At 37.4% G+C, this 24,210-nt stretch overlaps 1 protein-coding gene and 1 long non-coding RNA gene across 20 annotated transcripts in view; one reads left to right on the forward strand and one right to left on the reverse strand.

Annotated features, from left to right (window-relative positions):
* The window catches only part of LOC126947197 (uncharacterized), a 56,684-nt gene extending 42,659 nt beyond the window's left edge, over positions 1-14,025 (reverse strand). Inside the window, exon 1 of the long non-coding RNA XR_007722963.1 lies at positions 13,845-14,025. This is a non-coding gene — a long non-coding RNA (uncharacterized LOC126947197). The remainder of the gene's footprint in view (positions 1-13,844) is intronic.
* Positions 13,365-24,210, forward strand: part of UTY (ubiquitously transcribed tetratricopeptide repeat containing, Y-linked) — a 225,293-nt gene continuing 214,447 nt past the window's right edge. For 10 of the 19 annotated variants that reach the window (XM_050777813.1, XM_050777819.1, XM_050777822.1 and 7 more), the window contains exons 1-3: positions 13,365-14,533; positions 14,730-14,793; positions 23,709-23,817. In XM_050777813.1, coding sequence (XP_050633770.1) covers positions 14,382-14,533; positions 14,730-14,793; positions 23,709-23,817 — 325 coding nt within the window. In that variant the 5' untranslated portion in view covers positions 13,365-14,381. The remainder of the gene's footprint in view (positions 14,534-14,729; positions 14,794-23,708; positions 23,818-24,210) is intronic. The other 9 variants (XM_050777809.1, XM_050777811.1, XM_050777812.1 and 6 more) reach the window with 2 other exon arrangements.

The following is a 24,210-nucleotide window of genomic DNA, read 5'->3' on the forward strand; positions in this document are numbered from 1 at the left end:
GGTCAGGAGATGGAGACCATCCTGGCTAACATGGTGAAACCCTGTCTCTACTAAAAAAAAAAAAAAAAAACCACACACACAAAAAATTAGCTGGGCGTGGTGGTAGGCACCTGTAGTCCTAGCTACTTGGGAGGCTGAGGCAGCAGAATGGTATGAACCTAGGAAGCAGAGCTTGCAGTGAACCGAGATGGCACCACTGCACTCCAGCCTGGGCAACAGAGACTCCATCTCAAAATAAATAAATAAATAATAAAATCATGTATCTGATCAAGAACTCTTGTATCTAGACTATATTAAGAAATAATATAAACAATAAAAGATTTACTTTAAATGTGAGAAAAGATTTGGATATATAGTTCAAAAGAAGTTATATCAGCAGCTAATTGACATTATTAAAAAGATCCTCAAAGTCAGATAAGGAATAATGTTGTATTAGTTTTTTACAGCTGTCATAAGAAAATTCCATAGTGGCTTAGAAGATAAGCCACTCACAAATCTGGAGGATGAAAGTTAGAGATCAAGGTGCCAGCAGGTTCTGTTTCTACTGTGGCCTTTCTCCTTGACCTGCAGATGGTTTCATCTTTCTGTGCCCTTATCTGGTCTTTACTTCTTGACTATAGGTAACTGCTGTCCTTTCTTTTTCTTGAAGGACACCAAATTATATTGTAGTAGGGACTCAACTATGACTTCATTTAACTCTAATTACTTCTTAAGTCTCTCTGCCTTCAAATAGAGTCATGTTATGGGTTGGGACTTCAACATTTAAACTTTGGGATACAATTCAGTTCTTAACAAGAGTTTACCTTCAGAAAGTCAACTGTGTGATTATGGAATTAAAAATTACTTAAAAATTAAATTAGCAATTTAAAAGTGTTATGTAAGAATCAAAGTAAAAGAAGTAGAGATGGGTTCAAGTAATAGTATCAGATAAGAAAAATGAATAAAATATTTCCATGAAGGTACTTCAGTCTTACTGGTTTCTGTTGTGTCCAACCATAAAAAATATTTTAGTGGAATTAAAATTAGCCACTGACATTCTTAATACAAAAAGCTTTTAGCAAGGAGGAATAAACTATTCAAGTGAAACATTCAGGTACTTGCATTGGGAATAATAAGGAAACAACTCAGCCTATAGAGAATGGAGAAAAAGCAAGGCAGGATGATGGCCCCCAGCTGGGAATGATACAGAGCCAGGGAAACCTCCCATGCCCAGTGAAGCGACAAGTGAATAATACTGAGAACCCACACTTCTGCCATGAATCATAACAGTTAGGTCAGGAGATCTTCTCATGAACCCACTCCACCAGGGCCAGACACACAGAACCATGTGGAGTCTCGGCAGGGCAGCCACTCAGACACATGGAGAGACACAAAATCCTTACATACCATGACTTTGTAGACTTCCCAACAAAAGCATATGCAACTCTGGCAAAGCAGGAGTTAGAGTCCATATATACCCCTAGAAAAGGGGCTGAATCCAAGGGCTTGATCAGCAAAAGTCTGCAGGACCTACTTCCATGGCACCTCAACAGCATAAGACCCACTGGCTTAAAATCCCCGCCAACCACTGGCAGCAGCATTATATCTCCCTGATACAGAGCTTTCCATGGGAGGAATGGGCCACCATTTTTGCTGTATTCACAGCCTCAGTCACTGTTGCCTTAGGGCTCCAATAAGTCTGAGGCAAGTAATAGTTCCCCAGTGTAGGCTGGCAACTCTATGGAGACATCGTCAGACTGCTTATTCACATGGATCCTGCATCCCATTTTTCTTCACTAGACGGAATCTCCCAGTGGGCATCTCTAGGCACTGTCATTGGTATTTTCCAGCTGACAGAAGTTTCCTTTCTTTTCCCTCCCACCACCTCTCTCTTCCTCCCCCTCTGTCTTTCTCCCCTCCTTCTTTCCTTCCTTATCTCCCAGCAGGTGTCTCTAGTCACCACCATTGGTATTTTCCAGCTCACAGAGGTTTCTTTTGTTTTTTCCTTCTTTCCTATTTTTTTTTTGAGACAGCGTCTGGCTCTGTTGCCCAGGCTAGAACGCAGTGATGTGCTTGGCTCACTGCACCCTCCACCTCCCAGGCTCAAACTATCCTCCCCGCTCAGCCTCCCCAAGTAGCTGGGACCACAGGTATATGCCCCATGCCTGGCTAATTTTTGTATTTTTTCTAGAGATGGAATCTTATTTTGTTGCCCAGGCTGGTCTCAAAGTCCTGATCTCAAGCAATGTAACTGCTTCAGCCTCCTAGAATGCTGGGATTACAGGCATGAGCCACTGCACCTGGCCCCCAAGAAAGGTTTCACACCTCCCTGGGACACAGCTCCCTGGGAATTGTGGGCTGCCATCTTTACAGTTTGGGTGACCTAACCATTCTAGCCTTCAGACTTTGGAGAATTCAAGGTGACTGGGGGCTAAAGTAAACCTCCAGCACAACACAGCTAGTCTATAAAAACAGGGCCAGAGCACTGCTGTTTTAAGCAGGTCTCCAATCCCATTTCTCTCACTGGGCAAGACCTCCCAAATAGGGTCTCCAGCCACTTTTGCTGGTATTTTCCAGCCAACAGAGATTTCAAATCTCCCTGGGACAGAGCTCCCAGAGGGAGGGGCAGGCCATCTTTGCTGTCTCAGACTTCAGTGTTGATTCCTTCAGGTACTGGAAATTCCTCAAAAAGCTAAAAAGAGAACTACCATTTGACTCAGGAATTCCATTACTGAGTATGTGCCTGAAGCAATATAAACATTCTATCATAAAGATACATGCATATGTTCGCTGTAGCACTATTCACAATACAAAGACATGAGATCAAACTAAATGCCCATCAATGACAGATTGAATAAAGAAAATATGGTACATGTTCACCATGGAATACTATGCAGCCATAAAAAGAATGAGATCATGTCTTTTGCAAGGAAATGCAAAGAACATGCCTTAAAGCTGGAGGCCGTTATTCCTAGCAAACTGATGCAGGAACAGAAAATCCAATATGGTGTGTTCTCCCTCAAAACTTAAAAAGATGAGTTAAATGATGAGAACTTATAAAGAAGTAAACAACAGACACTGGGGCCTACTTGAGGATGGAGAATGGGAGAGAAGCGAGAAACAGAAAAGATTAACTATTGGATACTAGACTTAGTACCTGGGTAATGAAATTATCTGTGTAACAAACCTCCCTGTTACAAGTTTACCTATATAACAAACTTGCACATGTAACCCTGAACTGAAAATAAAGGTTAGAAGAAAAAACAAAACAAAACTGTTAACAACCTGGGAATGGAGAAAAAGACAATTTCAAAGGACAGATGGCATTTTGGCTATAATGTGATAATGAATAGCATAATTTATGTAGAAAATTTATGTAAATAAGAATTGATATGTACATACACTGTTGCACAAACTGTGTGAATCCTTTTGACTAGTGTAGAGAACTCCATAACTGAACAGTATTTTAGTTACAAGCTGGAGATAACAAATCATTCCAAACTTAGTTACTATACAAGACAATTATTTGGTTCACAATTCTATGATAATTACTGATAGCTGTGTCTGAGTTCAGCTGACCTCAGCTAGAAGTGCTCATTTGTTTGCAGTCACTTGGAATTTAGATGGACAGTAACTGACTAGATGGCTTGTATGTCTGGTGGTTGACTGATACGTGACAGCAAGTGCATCCCCTGTCCTTTATTACCCAACAAATGAGACAAGTGACAAGTGAACCAAGTGAACACAAATATTTCTCAAGCCATGGTTTGCCACACATTTGCTAACCTCCCATTGATCAAAGCAAGTTAGTCAATTCACATTTAAAAATAGGAATTTTTTTCATCTCACCTCTCAATGAAAAACATGGAGAATTGTGGGCATTTTAACAACTATCACTAGGAGATAAAACTGAAGGAAAATTGGGGAATATTCTGAGATGAGGTTGGGAAAAGATCCCTTCAGAATCTCTGATTGTGTGATTATATAATTTTAATAACGTTAATCATGTTCATTTTAACTGACCTTAAAAACTTTCATTTCTCTATAATAAAATTAGTACATGCACACGGTTAAAACAATTAAATAATTAATAATAGAAAGCTATAAATAAAGGTTCTCTTTTCAACCCTTTCATTTTTGTAACTTCAGAGGAAAACATCATTTTCTTTTTTGTCAGAATTTTTAAAATTATTACTACAGTTTATTTTTAGTGTGAGCCTAATTGAGCACAAATTATTTTTTAAACATTCTTTTACATGTATTAATATTGTATGTTTTAACAATGAGGTTCAGGCAAGCAATCAATATTGGTATCTAATTCAAAAAATAATTTTGCTCATTTATTATGCTCTAGGAATTATGCTAAATACTCAACATTTAAAAACTACATACAACTCAATACACTAGAACAAAATGCCTCCCTTCAAAGGGCTCATAGTAAAGTTACTAATCTGTTTCTCTGACCAGTGATAAGTAAAATGACTATGGTGCTAAAAACAGGAAATTTAATAAAGCTATATAAACAATTTAATACTCACTATGCCTTCCTCCTTTTTACCAAAAGAGAAAGGGTAGGTATTTGAGTATGCATCCTTTAGTCAATTTTACTTGTTCATTATAATTTCTATAACCACTTTTTGGTTTGCACTCAAAGGTATCCACTTAAAATCTGTCTTGAATACATTTTCCTTCTTGAGATACATTAAGAAACGATTTTGGGGAGGCTTAAAATGCCTCTATCTTGGGCACGATAAAGAAAAGCTAGTTCTTCTCAGGCCTCTGAGATAGATCTGATATGACACCAGGCCAGCCGACTTATGCGAACTTCAGGAACCAGCCCAAATTTATAAAGTGTTTCTTAAAAACTACATGAAAGTTAAGTAGTCTGAGAGAAGAATACCCAATAATAATATCTGTATAGCAACCAACTACTCTACGTTTATTATTTTAAGTTTCTCAGTGATTTCTAGGTTCAAAATCACACATTAAAAGTGACTTTCAAGGGTAATGTTTAAGGTGTACACTAAAAATATTGTTGGCTGAATTTAACTGAATAATGCTTTTGTTAGTGGTTTATACTTCAGCTAATTGCTTTTAACATGGAGAGGGTGAAAAGAAAATATTAATAGCATTGCCTAAACTTTCCTCATGTAAAGTATCTCTTTGGATAATTATTAAATATCTACATTTTTAGGCTCTTTTTCTGGAAAATTGGCTTATTAAATCTAGGAAGAGGCCTGCAATAAATACATTTAACAACCATGTCAGATGGTTCTTATTTGGGGGCAAGTTTGGGAAATACTGCCATAGAGCAATTGTTCTCCACTGTTTTTATAGTTAAAATCACCTGGAGAGTTTGCAGGTTCTTACTGTTAATTTCTTTTGGCATTGCATACAAAATATCCCATTACTAAAATGTCTTAATTTACTTTGTTCATTTTTTTTAACTTTTACTTTAGGCTCCAGGATACAAGTGAATGTTACATAGGTAAACTCATGTCACAAGGATTTCTTGTACAAATTATTTCATCATGCACGAATAAGCCTAGTACCCAGCTGTTATCTTTTCTGCTCCTTTCCATCCTCCCACTGTCCACCCTCAATTAGAACCCAGTGTCTGTTGTTCCCTTTTTTGTTCATAAGTTCTCATCATTTAAATCCTTCTCATAAGTGGGAAAGAACATGCAGTATTTGGTTTTCTGCCCCTGCATTAGTTTGCTGAGAATAGTGGCCTCCAGCCGCATCTTTGTTCCGAAATAAATCTCATTCTTTTTTAATGACTGCATAGTATTCCATGGTGTACATGTACAACATTTTTTATTATTATTATTATTCTACTTTAAGTTTTGGGACACATGTGCACAACATGCAGGCTGGTTACATAGGTATGCATATACCATGGTGGTTTGCTGCACCCATCAATCCGTCATCTAGGTTTTAAGCCCTGCATGCACATGCATTTAGGTATTTTTCCTAATGCTATCCCTTCCCTTGTGTCCCACCCACTCACAGGCTCTGTGTTTGATGTTCTCCTCCCTGTGTCCATGTGTTCTCATAGTTCAATTCCCACTTCAGAGTGAGAACATGCAGTGTTTGATTTTCTGGTCTTGTGTTAGTTTGCTGAGAGTGATGGTTTCCAGCTTCATCCACATCCCTGCTAAGAGCATAAACTCATCTTTTTTATGGCTGCATAGTATTCCATGGTGTATATGTGCCATATTTTTTTATCCAGTCTATCACTGATGGGCATTTGGGTTGGTTCCAAGTCTTTGTTGTTGTGAACACTGCCACCATACATGTCTTTAGAGCAGAATGATTTATAATCCTTTGGGTATACATCCAATAATGGAATTGCTGGGTCACATGGTATTTCGAGTTCTAGATCCCTGAAGAATTGCCACACTGTGTTCCACAATGACTGAACTAATTTACCTCCCATCAACAGTGTAAAAGCTTTCCTATTTCTCCACATCCTCTCCAGCATCTGTTGTTTCCTTTTTTCTTTTTTCTTTTTTTTTTTTTTTTTTTGAGACAGAGTCTCACTCTGTTGCCAGGCCAGAGTGCAATGGCACAATCATGGCTCACCGCAACCTCCACCTCCTGGGTTCAAGCGATTCTCCTGCCTCAGCCTCCAGAGCAGCTGGGACTATAGGCATGTGCCACCACGCCGAGCTAATTTTTATATTCTTAGTAGAGACGGGGTTTCATCGTGTTGGCCAGGATGATCTTGATCTCTTGACCTCATGATTCACCAGTCTCATCCTCCCAAAGTGCTGGGATTACAAGCATGAGCCACCGCACCTGACCTATTTCCTGACTTTTAACAATTGCCATTTGAACTGGCGTGAGATGGTACTTCACTGTGGTTTTGATTTGCATGTCTCTAATGACCAGTGATGATAAACTGTTTTCATATTTTTTTGGTGACATAAATGTCTTCTTTTGAGAAGTGTCTGTTCAGATGCTTTGTCCACTTTTTGATGGGGTTGTTTGGTCTTTCCATTCTAAATTTCTTTATGTTCCTCGGAGATTCTGGATTTAGACTTCAGTCAGATGGATAGATTCCAAAAATTTTCTCCCATTCTATAGTTTGCCTGTTCACTCTAATGATATTTTCTTTTGTATTGCAGAAGCTTTTTAGTTTAATTAGATCCGATTTGTCAATTTTTGTTTTGGTTTCCATATCTTTTGCTGTTTTAGTCATGAAGTCTTTGCCCATGCCTATGTCCTGAATGGTATTGCCTAGGTTTTCTTCTAGGGTTTTTATGATTTTTAGGCCTTATGTTTAAGTATTTAATCCATTTTGAGTTATTTTTTGTATAAGGCATAAGGAAGGGGTCCAGCTTCAGTTTTCTGCATATGGCTAGCCAGTTTTCCCAGCACCATTAATAAATAGAAAATCCTTTTCCCGTCGTTTCTTTCTGTCAGGTTTGTCAAAGATCAGATGGTTGTAGATGTGTAGTGTTATTTCTGAGGCCTCTGATCTGTTCTATTGGTCTGTATATCTGTTTTGGTATCAGTACCATGCTGTGTTTGTACTGTAGCCTTGTAGTATAGTTTGAAGTCAGACAGCATGATGCTTCCAGCTTTGTTCTTTTTGCTTAGGATTGTCTTGGGTATGTGGTCTCTTTTTTGGTTCCATATGAAATTTGAAGTAGTTTTTTCTAGTTCTGTGAAGAAAGTCAGTGGTAGCTTCATGGGAATAGCATTGACTCTATAAACTACTTTGAGCATTATGGTTATTTTCATGATATTGGTTCTTTCTATCCATTAGAATGGAATGTTTTCCCATTTGTTTGTGTTCTTTCTTATTTCCTTGAGCAGTGGTTTATAGTTCTCCTTGAAGAGGCCCTTAACGTCTCTGTAAGTTTATTGCTAGGTATTTTATTTTCTTTGTAGCAGCTGTGACAGGGAGTTCACACAGGATTTGGCTCTCTGTCTATTATTGGTATACAGAAGGCTTGTGATTTTTGCACATTGATTTTGTATCCTGATACTTTGCCAAAGTTGCTTATGAGCTTAAGCAGTTTCTGGACTGAGACAATGGAGTTTTTTAAATATACAATTATGTTATCTGCAAACAAAGACAATTTGACCTTCTGTCTTCCTATTTGAATACCCTTTATTTCTTTATCTTGCCTGATTTCCCCGGCCAGAACTTCCAATACTATGTTGAATAGGAGTGGTGAAAGAGGGCAATCTTGTCTTTGAGGGAATGCTTCCAGCTCTTTCCTATTCAGTATGATATTGGCTCTGGGTTTGTCATAAACAGCTCTTATTATTTTGAAACATATTCCCTCAATATCTAGTTTTTTGAGTGTTTTTAGCATGAAGGAGTGTTGAATTTGATCAAAAGCCTTTTCGGTGTCTATTGAGATAATCATGTAGTTTTTCTCATTGTTACTGGTCTATTCAGGGATTCAACTTCTTCCTGGTTTAGTCTTGGGAGGTTTATTTGTCCAGGAATTTATCCAATTCTTCTAGGTTTTCTAGTTTATTCACATAGAGGTGTTTATAGTATTCTCTGATGGTAGTTCGTATTTCTGTGGGAACAGTGGTGATATCCCCTTATCCTATTTTATTGTGTCTACATGATTCTTCTCTATTTTCTTCTTTATTAGTCTATCTAGCAGTCTATCTATTTGGTTAATCTTTTCAACAAAACAGGTCCTGGATTCACTGATTTTTTGAACGGTTTTTTGTGTGTGTCTATCTCCTTCAGTTCTGTTCTTATCTATTTCTTATCTTCTACCTTCTTTTGAATTTGTTTGCTCTTATTTCTCAAGTTCTTTAAAATGTGATATTAGGGTGTCAATTTTAATCTTTCCCACTTTCTAATGTGGGCATTTAGTGCCATAAATTTCCCTCTAAACATTGCTTTAGCTGTGTTCAAGAGATTCTGGTATATTGTGTCTTTGTTCAAACCCAGAGCCAATATCATACTGAATAGGAAAGAGCTGGAAGCATTCCCTCAAAGACAAGATTGCCCTCTTTCACCACTCCTATTCAACATAGTATTGGAAGTTCTGGCCGGGGAAATCAGGCAAGATAAAGAAATAAAGGGTATTCAAATAGGAAGACAGAAGGTCAAATTGTCTTTGTTTGCAGATAACATAATTGTATATTTAAAAAACTCCATTGTCTCAGTCCAGAAACTGCTTAAGCTCATAAGCAACTTTGGCAAAGTATCAGGATACAAAATCAATGTGCAAAAATCACAAGCCTTCTGTATACCAATAATAGACAGAGAGCCAAATCCTGTGTGAACTCCCTGTCACAGCTGCTACAAAGAAAATAAAATACCTAGCAATAAACTTACAGAGACGTTAAGGGCCTCTTCAAGGAGAACTATAAACCACTGCTCAAGGAAATAAGAAAGAACACAAACAAATGGGAAAACATTCCATTCTAATGGATAGAAAGAACCAATATCATGAAAATAACCATAATGCTCAAAGTAGTTTATAGAGTCAATGCTATTCCCATGAAGCTACCACTGACTTTCTTCACAGAACTAGAAAAAACTACTTCAAATTTCATATGGAACCAAAAAAGAGACCACATACCCAAGACAATCCTAAGCAAAAAGAACAAAGCTGGAAGCATCATGCTGTCTGACTTCAAACTATACTACAAGGCTACAGTACAAACACAGCATGGTACTGATACCAAAACAGATATACAGACCAATAGAACAGATCAGAGGCCTCAGAAATAACACTACACATCTACAACCATCTGATCTTTGACAAACCTGACAGAAAGAAACGACGGGAAAAGGATTTTCTATTTATTAATGGTGCTGGGAAAACTGGCTAGCCATATGCAGAAAACTGAAGCTGGACCCCTTCCTTATGCCTTATACAAAAAATAACTCAAAATGGATTAAATACTTAAACATAAGGCCTAAAAATCATAAAAACCCTAGAAGAAAACCTAGGCAATACCATTCAGGACATAGGCATGGGCAAAGACTTCATGACTAAAAGCAATGGCAACAAAAGCCAAAATTGACAAATCGGATCTAATTAAACTAAAAAGCTTCTGTACTGTAAAAGAAACTATCATCAGACTGGACAGGCAACCTACAGAATGGGAGAAAAATATTGCAATCTATCCATCTGACAGAGGGCTAATATCCAGAATCTATGAGGAACTTCAACAAATTTATAAGAAAAAAACAAACAGCCCCATCAAAAAGTGTGTGCAGGATATGAACAGACACTTCTCAAAAGAAGACATTTATGTGGGCAATAAACACATGAAAAAAATCTCAACTTCACGTTCATTAGAGAAATGGATATCAAAACCACAATGAGATGCCATCTCATGCCAGTTATAATGGTGATCATTAAAAAGTCAGGAAACAACAGATGCTTGCAAGTACGTGGAGAAACAGGAATGCTTTTATGCTGTTGGTAGAAGTGTAAATTATTTCAACCATTGTGGAAGACAGTGTGGCAATTCCTCAGGGATCTAGAACTAAAAATACCATCTGACCCAGTAATCCCATTACTGAGTATATACCCAAAGGATTATAAATTATTCTACTATAAAGACACATACACATGTATGTGTACTGCGACACCATTTACAACAGCAAAGACTTGGAACCAACCCAAATGCCCATCAATGATAGACTGGATAAAGAAAATGTGGCATATATAACCATGGAATATTATGCAGCCACGAAAAAAGAATTGAGTTCAGGTCCTTTGCAGGGACATGAATGAAGCTGGAAGCCATGATTCTCAGCAAACTAACACAGGAACAGAAAACCAAACACCTCATATTCTTACTCATAATTGGGAACTGAAGAGTGAGAACACACAGACACAGGGAGGGGAACATCACACACCCGGACCTGTCAGGGGTGGGGCTCAAGGGAAAGGAGAACACTAGAACAAATACCTAATATATGAGGGGCTTAAAACCTAGATGATGGGGTGATTGGTGCAGCAAACTACCATGGCACATGTATACCTATGTAACAAACCTGCACGTTCTGTGCATCTATCCCAGAACTTAAAGTATAATAAATAAATAAACTTAAAAAATAAGCTACATGCATTCACATATATCAGGTTAAATAGTTATATCCTCTAATTTTCCAAAAATTAATGTTTATTTTTGGTATTTCTTCTTTTGCTGTACCACTCTACCTTCCATGTGTTGTTATACTATTTTTTTTTTTGGAAAAAATAATATAAAGTCATTAGTCTCTTGAGGGAATAACGTAAATCTGGATGCTTTATACCCATTTCACATACATGTGACAAATTATAAACTAGAAAGGGTACAAATAATAAGTCTTTTATCAGTATATACATTTTTGTATATTTTGTAGTTACATTTTATAAACTAGGTAAGATCCAAAAAATTACAAATAATGTAAGGCCTTAAGGTTATATCCTGTCTGATTTATAATCTGCCAAATGCATATGAAGGTATGAGGATGGAGGTAGCTATTTCGTTTGAAATATAATGTTGGGTTAGAGATTAGCTAACTTTTCCAAGGATACAGCCTGTACAGACCCAGAATTCAAATTCTTTCTTTACTGCAATTTCTGTCCCACCTCTATGTGCTTTATCACTTTATAATAATTACCTGCCTCAAGTGAGACAGGTAGGCCTTATTCCTGGAAGACGCCATATTCCACATGATTTGAATGTGCTTCTGCAAATGTATGCATATCATCAAAAAGTTCTTGGTGCGATGACCACTACTATGACAATTAATATACTTAATAATATACTTATGACAATTAATATAATATTTTCAATAGTGCAGCTACTGAAAATATTCTCAGCTGTGTAGTGATTCAACTGAAATGGAATGAGGAGAGAACATGATAGACTCTAACTTATAGAATCAGAATTAGTTTCAAAATAACAATGAAAACATGTGTTACTGAGTAAAATCAGTTGGGATTCCCAAAACTCTCACTAATGTTATAGTTTATTGTCAGGAAATTCTATATTGTCCTCTCATTTAAATATCAAAGTTTAAATACATAATATCCATTTTTGGAGGAGGCAAATTTATTACTTAAAAAAAGATATAATATCTTCACTTATAAAGGAACATTTCTCCTAATGCCCATTAATGATTAACATTTTCATAATACCTAATAACTGGACGGATAAGCAGTAAAATATTTGTTTTATGGAATATTATGCAATTTGTCTTTTTGAAAACAGTAATTGACAGAGGTGTTTAACATATGTGAGACTTTTTATAGATTCTTTACATAGAAAAATATACACAATTCCGCAATATACTTAGGCCATATCATATGAGAAAGAAAAATTAATCTTGGGACCCCAAAATCACTAAGCAAGGGAAAAGTCAAGCTGGGAGCTATGTCACTAAACTTGTCTCCCATTTTATTCCTAAATAAGATAGATACAAAGATAAGAAGCTACATACGTTCCTCACAACGTGCCCACAAGGAAATTCCTTGGGGACAAACGACAGACACAACAGAAAGTTATTCTTCTGATGCGCACAAGAGACAACTGAATATCTGATTGCTTTCTCTGCCTTATTATTTATGTATGTAAAAATACAGAGTCACTAGCCAGACTAAATTCTGTATTCAGTAGAAGGCTGATCGAGGACTCAAAAGCATGCAATCTTTTGTCTCTTATCTACTTTTTTTTTTTTTTTTTTTTTTTTTTTGAGACGGAGTTTTGCTCTTGTTGCCCAGGCTGGAATGCAATTGTGCCATCTCGGCTCACCCCAATCTCTGCCTCTTGGGTTCCAGCGATTCTCCTGCCTCAGCCTCCTGAGTAGCTGAGATTACAGGCATGCGCCACCACGACCAGTTAATTTTGTATTTTTACTAGACACGGGGTTTTCCATGTTGGTCAGGATGGTCTGAAACTCTCGACCTTAGGTCATCAGCCCGCCTTGGCCTCCCAAAGTGCTGGGATTACAGGCGTGAGCCACCGCACCCGATCTGTCTCTTACCTACTTCTAACCTGGAAGCCCCCACTTGGAGTTGTCACTCAGCTGACTGAACCAATGATGTCTCCCTAAAAGGTACAAAAGCAAGCTGTGCCCCGACCACCTTGGGCAAATGTATCATGGAGAAGTAAGTCTTGCAAAATAAACTTTTCAAATTAAGACCTCTATGATATTTGGGGTTCAGAAATAAATTGTTTAACTTATTATTTCTAATTTTAGCTACAATTGAGATTCAAAAAATGTTTTTTTTTTTCTTTTCTATCAGTTGCTGCATCTTAAAAGTGTGAAGGTCTTAATTATTGTTCTCTTAATTCCTGTACACAGCAGCTCCTAGTCTTACTGAGACCTCACGGAATTATCGCAATAGAAATAAACATTTTGGATTTGTGTAGTAACTGTTTTTTGGGGGGGAGGGTCACCATTTGTTGCTTAGATAATATCATGAATTAATAAATACAGGTGCGACGTTGATTCCCTAGAACCTGGCTTACCGACTGAGGTAATAAGGTATTACGCTTTCTCTTCAGACTTGGTCAGCGGAGAGGAAATGGGCAAACAACCAGCCTATAGGTGACAAGGCCTTGGGTCCAAAAGTCTTGAGTCGTCTGAGGGTGAAGGTTTAGGGCCTGCGCAGCTTCCCTGCCAAGCCCTGCAAGGTCTCTCATTCGCAAGGCTTGTGACAGTGGGAGCCTCATTCCGGATTCTCCTAAAGCCCATGGTGTTTACTCTTTCCTACTTGCGCCCTGTCGGAGATCCCAGACGCCGCCCTTCCCATCGCTCTCTTCCCGCTTCAAGTGTATCGCAACTGCAAAAAGACCCGGCACCGGCACTCCATTCTCTAAACCTAATGCATTTAACTAGCACAACCTACAGGTTACTCCATCCCAGAGACTACCTTTTTCTCGATAGACATGGCCATCAACCAACCGGCGGTCAGAATCAGAATCAGCCTCTGTCACGTTCCCAGGTCCTTGGCGAACTGGAAGGGCGGGGTCCCAGCAGCCGGAGAGTACAGTGGAGCCATGCCTGACGTAAGTCAACAAAGATCACGTGAGATGAATGAGTCCCCTAGATTGGCTACAACTGACTGGTTGGAAGCGGGGAGGTCGTGGCGGCTGCGTGGGGTTCGCCCATGACACAATTACAACTTTGTGCTGGTGCTGGCAAAGTTTGTAATTTTAAGAAATTCTGCTGTGCTCTCCAGCACTACAAGCTTCTGCCTTCCCTGTAGTTTCCGAGATGTGATCCAGGTAGCCGAGTTCCGCTGCCCGTGCTTCGGCTGCTTTCGGCTTTGCCTTAGGTTTTTTTCCTTGCAGCCGCTGAGGAAGCGATAAAATTGGCGTCACAGTGTCAAGCAGCCATTGAAGGCGTCTTTTCAATTACTCGATTAAGGTTGGGTATCGACGTGGACTTGGAAATTTGTTGCATTTCCATGAATTCCTGCGGAGTGTCGCTCAGTGCCGCAGCTGTTGCCTTAGGTGATGAGGCAAAGAAAATGGCGGCAGGAAAAGCGAGCCGCGACAGCGAAGAGGAGTCCCTTAGCCTGACAGTTGAGGAAAGGGAGGCGCTTGGTGGCATGGACAGGTACGCACCTCCATCACCCGCCTGGTTGGCTGGAGGTACTCTCTGGGAAGGCCTGGACACAGCTTGCCCATGTTGGTGACGGAGTCATCCTCAGCTTGGCACTCACCAAGCTGTCGCTGTCGTTCTCGGACTCGGGAAGGGACGGGTCACTGGCTTTCTCAGACCACTAACAACCTCTGTATATCTCTCTCTACAGCCGCCTCTTCGGATTCGTGAGGCTTCATGAAGATGGCGCCAGGATGAAGACCCTACTAGGCAAGGTAAAGCAACCCGGCGCGGACAGAGTCTTTGGTCCCCATTTTGCTCGGCGATAAGGCCCGGCGTCCCTTATCGCCCAGCCAGGATTACTTTGGCGCTGCTCCATGGCCAAGGGGTCGGAAAAGTATTGCTTGCCTTTGCACTCCCGGTACTCTGGAATACTTCGCCGCTTGCTCTAGCCTCCTTTCTACCCTGAAGAAAAAAAACGGAGCGCTTTGGGACCGGGCTAAACCGGGTCCACACAAACATGCCTGTGACTTTAGGGCCTTTTGTTCCTGAATTTCAGCGTCACAAATTGTGAATGTGTACAGTTTTCAAAATTAATAACTTCCTGCGTCTTCCTCTCGCCTTTTGGCATTTGGCTCTTGCTGTCTAATTTTAAACATTTTTTTTTAAATATCCCTGATGTCCTAAGTGTAAGTAGCAAGTGAGTTACAGCGGTGAAGAGTTTGCAGTAGTTAACCTATAAACTGATGCGTGTATTTTTAGCCTGAAGTTCAGTGATTTGTTTACTTTTTTAGGATTCACAATGCTGCAAATGTGATTTCATGAATGTGTGTGCTTTTTCCACTCAGGAGCCTTGTTTCTTAGGTGGCAGGCTCACAGCACGAAGAATTCGTTGTTTGTCTGAAAAGTTGGCACTGTCGTTTAGTTAATGGCTGCTCGTATCAGCCAAGATGGCGGGTAAAAAGTGGGAGGAGCAATAAGGGGGAAAGCTTGGGGAGAGGGAGGAGGTATTAACCCGGAAACCTTAGCAATGAGTAGACTTTAAGGAGCGCTGGTGTAGCTTCACGTTGCTTAATAAAAATTACGATTATTTAAAAGTAGAATTCTTGCGTTATCCCCAACATAGATAGCAGCATTCTTAAACCTACATGTGCTTATTAATTGCAGCACGTTTGGTTACTCCCATGTGATTGTTGCATAAAGACCCTGGAATATTCCTCTGTGTATCTTTTTTTATCCTCTTACCAAAATCTTGTTAAAGTATTTGTATGTTGTCAGTTGGTCCCATGAAATAAGACGGTACAACAATCGCGCCATCTTTTAGATGCTAAAAGCAGTAGTTAGGAATTTCGGTTTGTTATTGCATTTGAGAAGGAAATACTAATTTTTTTCTCAAGATGAACATTTTACTTGCCAAAACGTTTTACTTTTGTAGTTTAATTCAGTACAGATACTAAGTTCTTTTACCTGTAATCTCTTTTGCATGTTTGTTTTGGAGACAAATAATGACCAGAAAACTAAAATGTAATATATATATATGTGTATAATGTGTATATATATGTTAGTAAATCCACTTCATTTGACTGATAAATGAAACATAAGTTAAACTTTGATTATTTATGCAAGTGAAAATCGTTTTATGAAAAACGTGTTATAGTATCAATGATATGATTTAAGCAACAGTGACTCTTGATCTGCCTTAGTGTTTAAAATAGTTACAATGAAATGAAAGTAATTTGATGTTTTCTGCGATAATGTGGGAAAATACTGGCTGAGAACTTTAAATCTTCATATGCTGGAGTTTGGATGAATTCTTAGTGGGTTGTGGTTAATTTTAAAGTTAAGTTTGGAATGAACTTTTCAGATAGATAATATGGGGTTTAAATTTTAAGGAATTTTTTTAACATGTTTATCCTTTCCAACTTTAATTACAGTAACATTTTAAATTTGAGAAAGTGGTTTCATTATGTTTGGGGAGAACTGTAGCTTCACAAAACACTGAGTAATGCCCTATGTTAAACTGCAGTGACTTTTTTGAAATAAAAAAAACACTAACTCAATTTCACTTCATTTGGCTCAGGATTCTGAAGACTGGGAAGTCCAGGATCAAGGGGCTGCGTTTCAGGAGGGCTTTAGTGCTGCATCATTCTTTGGAGAAGGTGGAAGGGCAAGAAAGTGTATGACAGTGCAAGGGATGAGGGTGAGGGATGCTTAACTTGATTCTGTAATGGACTTATCCTCACTATGATGACATTAACCCATCCTTGAGAGCAACCTGCTCATGATGTTGTCAGATCTTAAAGGTCCCACTTCACAACACCATTTCATTGAGGATTATGTTTTCAACGCATGAACTTTGGAGACATATTCAAACCATAGCACCTGTTCTCCAATACAAATTATTCTGTAGTATGTATAATAAAATTTTTTTTCCCTTTCTCACAGAGCTTTGCCTGTCATCACTGTTTCTTTAAAAAATTCTTAGAATGATCTGTATCACTGTTATTTCAGTTTTTATTCATATTTATGTTTTCTATAAAAGTTTTATTTATAGATTTTACAAATGTCAGTATTGTTTTACAAGCTTCTAACGGTTTAAAGTATTGTTATAAATATCTTTTTTTTTTTTTCCTGTCAACTTTTCTCGACATTGAGGATGCCCTATCCCAGTGACTAGTTTCTCTGATTTTTTTTTTAACCTTATACATAAACCCGTATATCAAACCGTTAGGATGGTTGTAACAATGTATTCCCTTAAAATTCTGTAATTTAGGAATTTTTATAAATTTGTCATCTGAATTAGTGTAAATACTTTTCAGCAAAAACGTCTTTGGTGGAAGCTTAATATATTTAAATAATATACAGTTCAATTAAGTGAAAAACAGATTTTAGCAGTAGTAACTTTTATTTCATGTTGGAAAGCCTTTTAGATTGATTTTGTTTGTATTATGATACAGTTTCACTCTGTCAAATAGAATGTTACTATTACAGTATGCCTTCAATATAATGCTAGAGACAGTAACAGGAAAAACACCTATTAAAATGCTTTGAGTGGTTTTTCACACTGTAATATTTGAATAGTGATATTTAAGATCTTGCATTATATGTGTTTTGCTTGCTAACTTGTAACATATATTCATTTCCAGTTCTAAAAATAGTGTTTTGAGTTTAAAAACAACTATAGAAAGAATGTCACATTTTGTTATTTAGAATTAAGTCTTTAATTTGGGGTATGAGGTAAAAGTATTTTATAGTTTGGAAGTTGTCTTCTAAACAGTTATGGTTGTTACTGTTTATATATTACTGGACAAAGTATTAAGTAGGCCTTGTAAGAATGCTAATATAAAATTTTGGTACAACATCAGACATACCTATCTGAGGCAATTATAGAACATATTTTGATATCTAGGCACAGTTCCAAACTACATGAGAATAACTAGGCACTTTTCTGGGATTGGTTTACTTTACTTTTCTTTTCCCCCGAAATGGAGTTTCACTCTTGTTGCCCCGGCTGGAGTGGAATGGTGAAGTCTCACCTCACTGCAACCTATGTCTTCTGGGTTCAAGCAATTCTCCTGTGTCAGCCTCCCAAATAGCTGGGAATACAGGTGCCCACTACCATACCTGGCTAATTTTTTGTATTTTTAATAGAGACAGGGTTTCATCATGTTGGCTAGGCTGGTCTGGAACTCCTGACCTCAGGCGATCTGCTCTTCTCTGCCTCCCAAAGTGCTGGGATTACAGGCGTGAGTCACTGCACCTGGCTTGCTTTTATTACTAAATAGCTAGCTTTTAAAAGAGTCAAATTGAGCTAACTAGGGAACATTTGGTATTATTACGCCAAATAAGATTGTTTTGCCTGACATGAATTTCTGTGACTCAGTTGCAAAATTTATTTATAGGCATAATGCTGTAAGCCAGAATTAAATTTTAGTGCTTTCCAACCATAGTATGATATATTTGTTCTGACATAGATTAATTTTTAGTTTTGAAGGTTGATTTTGCATTGCAACTTACTGTGATGCTAATGAACGGTCCCATTTTTTCTTAATGGCTATCTAGAGAGCTAATTTGTATTTTAAAGAATGTAAGATTGTTTCATTTGACAGATTAAGACCTAAACATACATATTTTATAAATTAGTCAATGACTGGCATAAAATGACTGGCATATTTTAGGAACTTGCTTTGAATCTTCACATGATTGGCTTGTAAATTGCTACCACAACTCAGAGCAAAACAAATTTGAGAGTCCCATGAATGGAAAACTTTTATGAAGGTCATATTGAAGTAAGACCTCTCAGTTTAGATTGAACAAATAGTCCTTTAAGTGGTAGGATGACTAACACTGGAACATCAGTGTAGAATAAATGTGTGAAGGGCTTTAAAAGTTCACAGTAAAGGTTAGCTTATGAAAATAAAAGTTTGCATGCTGTTTCTTAATAGGACAGAGTTGTTACTTGGAGATTATTTGATTCATACCGCAGCAGTGCATCTTGTAATTTTATTCAGAATTCAGATTTAAAATCAGACTTTAGCTTTTAGCAGATGTTTGAAGTAATTTACTTTCCTGTTCTTTTACTCCCTGATCACATTTTATTGTAATCTTTACTTGTCCTAGCATGGTGACTCTTGCCTGTAATTCCATCCCTTTGGGAGGTAGAGGCTGATAGATCAATTGAGTCCGGAAGTTCAAGACTAATCGGGGCAACATGGCAAAACTCCATCTCTACAAAAACTAAGAAATTAGCTAGACATGGTGACCTGTACCTATAGTCCCAGGATGGCCACTCTTGCCCTCTTCAGAGAATAGAATACAGTATCTTTTCCCATTTTCACACTTTTAGCCTGTGTGTGTCCTTAGGTCTAAAGTGAGTGTCTTTTGGACAATTTATAGTTGTTTTTTTAAATCCAGTTATTCCCTCTATGTATTATGACTGGTGCATTATCTGTTTCTATTTAAAGTAATTATTGACAAGAAAGGACTTACTAGTTCCATTTTCTTTCATTGTTGTTTGTTTTCTATGTTGTGGCCTTTTTATTTCTCTTTTCCTCTCTTTCTGCCTTCCTTTGTGTTTCATTGGATTTTTTTGTGGTGACAAGTTTTAATTCTCTTCATTTCACTTTGTACATATGTCCTATATGTTTTCTTGGTAGTTACCATGGCAGTAACATAAAGCTTCATGAAGTTATAACTATCTTTGTTTTTTTTTGTTTTTGTTTTTCTCTTTTTGAGATGCAATTTCCCTCTGTTGTCCATGCTGAAGTTCAGTGGTGCTACGTCAGCCCACTGCAACCTCCGCCTCCCAGGTTCAAGCTGCCTCAGCCTCCGAGTAGCTGAGATTTCACGTATCTGCCACCACACCCGGCTATTTTTGTATTTTTTAGTAGAGACAGGCTTTCGCCATGTTGGCCAGGCTGGTCTGGAACTCCTGATCTCAGGTAATCCGCCTGCCTTGGCCTCCTAAAGCTTTGGGATTACAGGTGTGAGCCACCACACCCGGCCAACAATCATCTTTTGTCAGTTGTTAGAACTAAATTTCATTTGCATATAAAAACTGCTCTTTATATCTGTCCTTCAGGGATCCATTAACATATATTTTTAGAATTTTTTTTATGCTTTAAAAAATTTGATGCCAGATTTATTCATTATTTTTTCATCTGCATTACAATATTATAGGTTACTATATTTGTCTTTATGTTACCTTCATTTTGTATTTTCAAATGGTTTTGTGTGCTAGTTAACATCATTTTTCTTTAACTTGTGGGACTACCTTTAGCATTTCTTACAAGGTAAGTGTAGTGGTAATGAAATCCCTCGTTTGTTTTTGTAGCAAGTCTTACTTTCTCCCAAATTGTAAATCCAGAGAGATACAAAAACAGATTAGCAGTTATCAAGGGGTGTATTCCTTATGTACAAACTTAGTAGTTGGCCCAGCACTCCTTGCTCATCCCACAACCATGTTATTGCCTTGGGAATTCACATTACTACCTGCTATTTTAATTTTTTTCCTGTGTGAAACAATACTACTTTGTGGTAAGGTATGTCTGTCATCAGTTAGTTCTTTACCTTTGTTTATCTGGGAATATGATTCTACTTTTTAATAAAAGTATAGTATAATGAAATACAGAATTTTTTATGATAGTTCTTTTTTTTTGGTTTTTTGTTTTTTGTTTTTTGTTTTTCCTGAGATGGAGTCTCGCACTGTTGCCTGGGTTGTAGTGCAGTGGCGTGATGTCTGCCCGCTGCAATCTCCACCTCCCAGGTTCAAGCAATTCTCTTTACTCAGCCTCCCAAGTAGCTGGGATAACAGCCGCCCACCACTATGCCCAGGTAATTTTTTGTGTTTTTAGTTGAGACAGGGTTTCACCATTTTGGCTGGGCTGGTCTTGAACTTCTGACCTTGTGATTCACCCACCTCAGCCTCCCAAAGTGCTGGGGTTACGAGTGTGAGCCACTGTGTCCAGCCTGGATGATAGTTATTTTATTCTCCCATTTTTTCTCTCGGACTCCAGTTATATTAAGATTGTAACGCTCAACATGATCTCAAAAGGTTTCTGAAGCTCTGTTTTTGTTCAGTGTTTTCTTTTTTTGGATTTGATCATTTATATTGATGTAGTAAATATTTAGTGTTGATTTTCAGTTTCTGAGTTGTTTCACTTAAGATATTCACCTTCAGTTCCATCTTGTTGTTGCATAAGACATATTTTCATTCTTTTAATTGCCGAATAGTATTTAATTTTATATATGCCGCTTTTTCCTTATACAGTCATCCATTGGTGGACATTGGAGTAATTTCCTATCTTTGCTATTGTAAAGAGAGCTACACCAAACATACAAATGCAGTTATCATTTTGATATAATGATTTCTTATTCTTTGGGTATATACTATGTAATGGGATTGTTGGATTGAATGGTAGTTTTGTGTTTAGTAGTTTGAGAAATCTCCGTATGGTTTTTCATAGAGTGTGCTAATACTCTATGAAAGTGTGTAAAGATTCATTTTGTCTGTATCCCTGCCAGTATCTCTTTTGTTTTTTCATCTTTTTAATGATAGACATTCTGTCTAGTGTAAGATGATATCTCATTGTGGTTTTGATTTGCATTTCTTTGATGATTAGTGATGTTGAACAGTTTTTAAATGTGCTTTTTGACTATTATGTGTCTTCTTTTGATCTGTTCTTGTCCTTTGCCCTCTTTTTCTTTTTTTTTTTTTCGACTCTTGCTGTGTCACCCAGGGTAGATTGCAGTGGCATGATCACAGCTCACTGCAACCTCAGTCTCCTGTATTTGCCCACTGTTTAATTCTTTAAATATATTTGTAATAGCTACTTTGAAGTTCCTGCTAAATACAATATATACGTTTATTTGGGGTCAGTTTTTGTTGACTGAAAAAAGTGACTTAGTATAATATGGTTACACTTACCTGTTTTCAGGTCTAGTACTGTTTGGTGGAGAATTAGACATTTTAGATATGTGGATATGTGTTTTAAGAAAATTTGCATAGAGAAGAGGGTACTTGTGGACTAAACTGTGAAATTTTTTGCTGTTGTGAATGTTAGCAAAATGTTAAAATATAAAATTTCCTATGTTTTGCCTTTATTCCCTTTCATCCTCCCTTTTTTTTTTTTGAGGCGGGGTCTTGCTTTTTTGCTCAGGCTAGCGTGCAGTGGCGTAGTCTTGGCTCACTGCAGCCTCCACCTCCCAACTTCAAGTGATTGTCCTGCCTCAGCTTCTCCAGTAGCTAGGACTACAGGGGCGCACCACCGTGCCCAGCTAATTTTTGTATTTTTAGTAGAGACGGGGTTTCACCATGTTGACCAGGATGGTCTCTTATGTCTTGACCTCGTGATACACCTGCCTTCGGCCTCCCAAAGTGCTTTGATTACCCCTTCTTTTTTGTAGAGCGCATTCACTATCCTTTTCATGCTGCAATTACTTGAAGTCCTCTTTTCCAGATGCTGCATTTTGTGTTAAGGAAGAACATTTATGTAAAGTACTTGGTATTGGGCCTGGCACACTGGGGCCTTAGTACAAGTAAACTCAGGCAGTGGTTTAGTAATTCAGAAAGAGGAGACAGCAATTATAAGTAATCACTGATCTGCTTTCTGACACTAAAGATTGTTTACTTTTTTAGAATATTACGTAAGTGAGATTGTGAAAAATATACTGTGCTTTAGCCTTGCTCCTTTCCTTCAACTTACTTTGAGATTTATTCATTTTGTTCTGCATTACATGTAACTCATTTATTCTTGAAAATACTGAGCATCTTTTCCTTTGCAAATAACAAGCTGTTTGCATGTTATTAAGACTGTGGTTAGAAGAAGTTAAGTTTTTCAAAATCTGTGGTTAGTAACAACTCTATTTGCAGCAAAATTCCAGGATGCTGTTTTGATGTTTTAGTAATGTTTTTATTCAGTTTTTCCTCCTACAAACTCCTGAAAGTTCAAAGACTTGATCTGAACCCATAACCACCCCCCACCAAAGTTTGTGTGAAATCTTTGAAACACAGTACATCTCAATATGGGCTCTCCACATTCCAAATGTTCAAAAATTTCATGTGATTAATGGCTACCAGAGTCAATAATGTTCTTCCAGTGCTTATTTGAGAGTAGTTTTGTTGTATAAATAAGGACAATAGTAAGAATTTAGATGTGTAACTTTTATATAAAGTTATTAATGAGCTCCTAGTTTATTTTATTGAGCATATGATATATTGTTAGATCATGACTATTGGCTTCATTAGTAAATTCTTTTTTTTTTAAAGTCAATAAATTTTTATTCAAGGAATTCCATGTTGTGATTTCTTCCACTGTCCATCAAGGTCACTTTAGATCCTCTAAACAGCTGGAGTCAAAAGATTTATCTTCAAGTTAGCCCTTTTTAATGAAACTGATACCGTTGTCCTTTCAGCCCATAATTACTTTTGACTTCTGTCATCTCCTTTTAATATGGGTATACTGATGAAGACTTCAAAATTCACCAAGAATCTTTGGGATCTAATTTCTTCATTAGTAACTTATTAAGAGAAGTTATTTCCTGTCTGAAATGCTGGATTTAATCCTATGCCTGTGGAAGAAATGACATACATTTACCGTTGCTTTGATTTCTTTAAGAATCTCATGCAGTTGTATGTATTCTTCCAGGAAGGACATGCCTTTTTCTTAATGTTTATAATGTTTATTTCTAGGCTGTTCGCTGCTACGAATCTTTAATCTTAAAAGCTGAAGGAAAAGTGGACTCTGACTTCTTTTGCCAATTAGGTCACTTCAACCTATTGCTGGAAGATTATTCAAAAGGTACTGTTATTCTCTTTTTAGATTTCTTGCTTGACTTATGTTTGCACTGTAGTTGTAATGTTTTTTCTTTCTTCAGGGATACTACTGATTTTTACTTTCATCTAATAAACTAATAAACATAGTAATCAATGAGAAAGAATTTAGACTAAATAGAGATGTGAAAATTTTATGTGATTTCATATAAATATGCAGTAAATTAGATTATTGAGTAAAATGTATAATATCCTACATGTGTATTGCTATTTTGCTTACCCTTGTGAAAATCATGTTTTTAAAAATGCTACCACAGTAGAACAACAGTAAGTTTGTTATCTTTGTCTATATTATACAAACGTGGACATTTTAGAAAGATCAGGGGAATAGTATTTCTCATTTTTGTCTTGATTTTCTTCA

Source organism: Macaca thibetana, chromosome Y (assembly GCF_024542745.1).
Source record: "Macaca thibetana thibetana isolate TM-01 chromosome Y, ASM2454274v1, whole genome shotgun sequence".
NCBI classification, from domain to species: Eukaryota; Metazoa; Chordata; class Mammalia; order Primates; family Cercopithecidae; genus Macaca; species Macaca thibetana.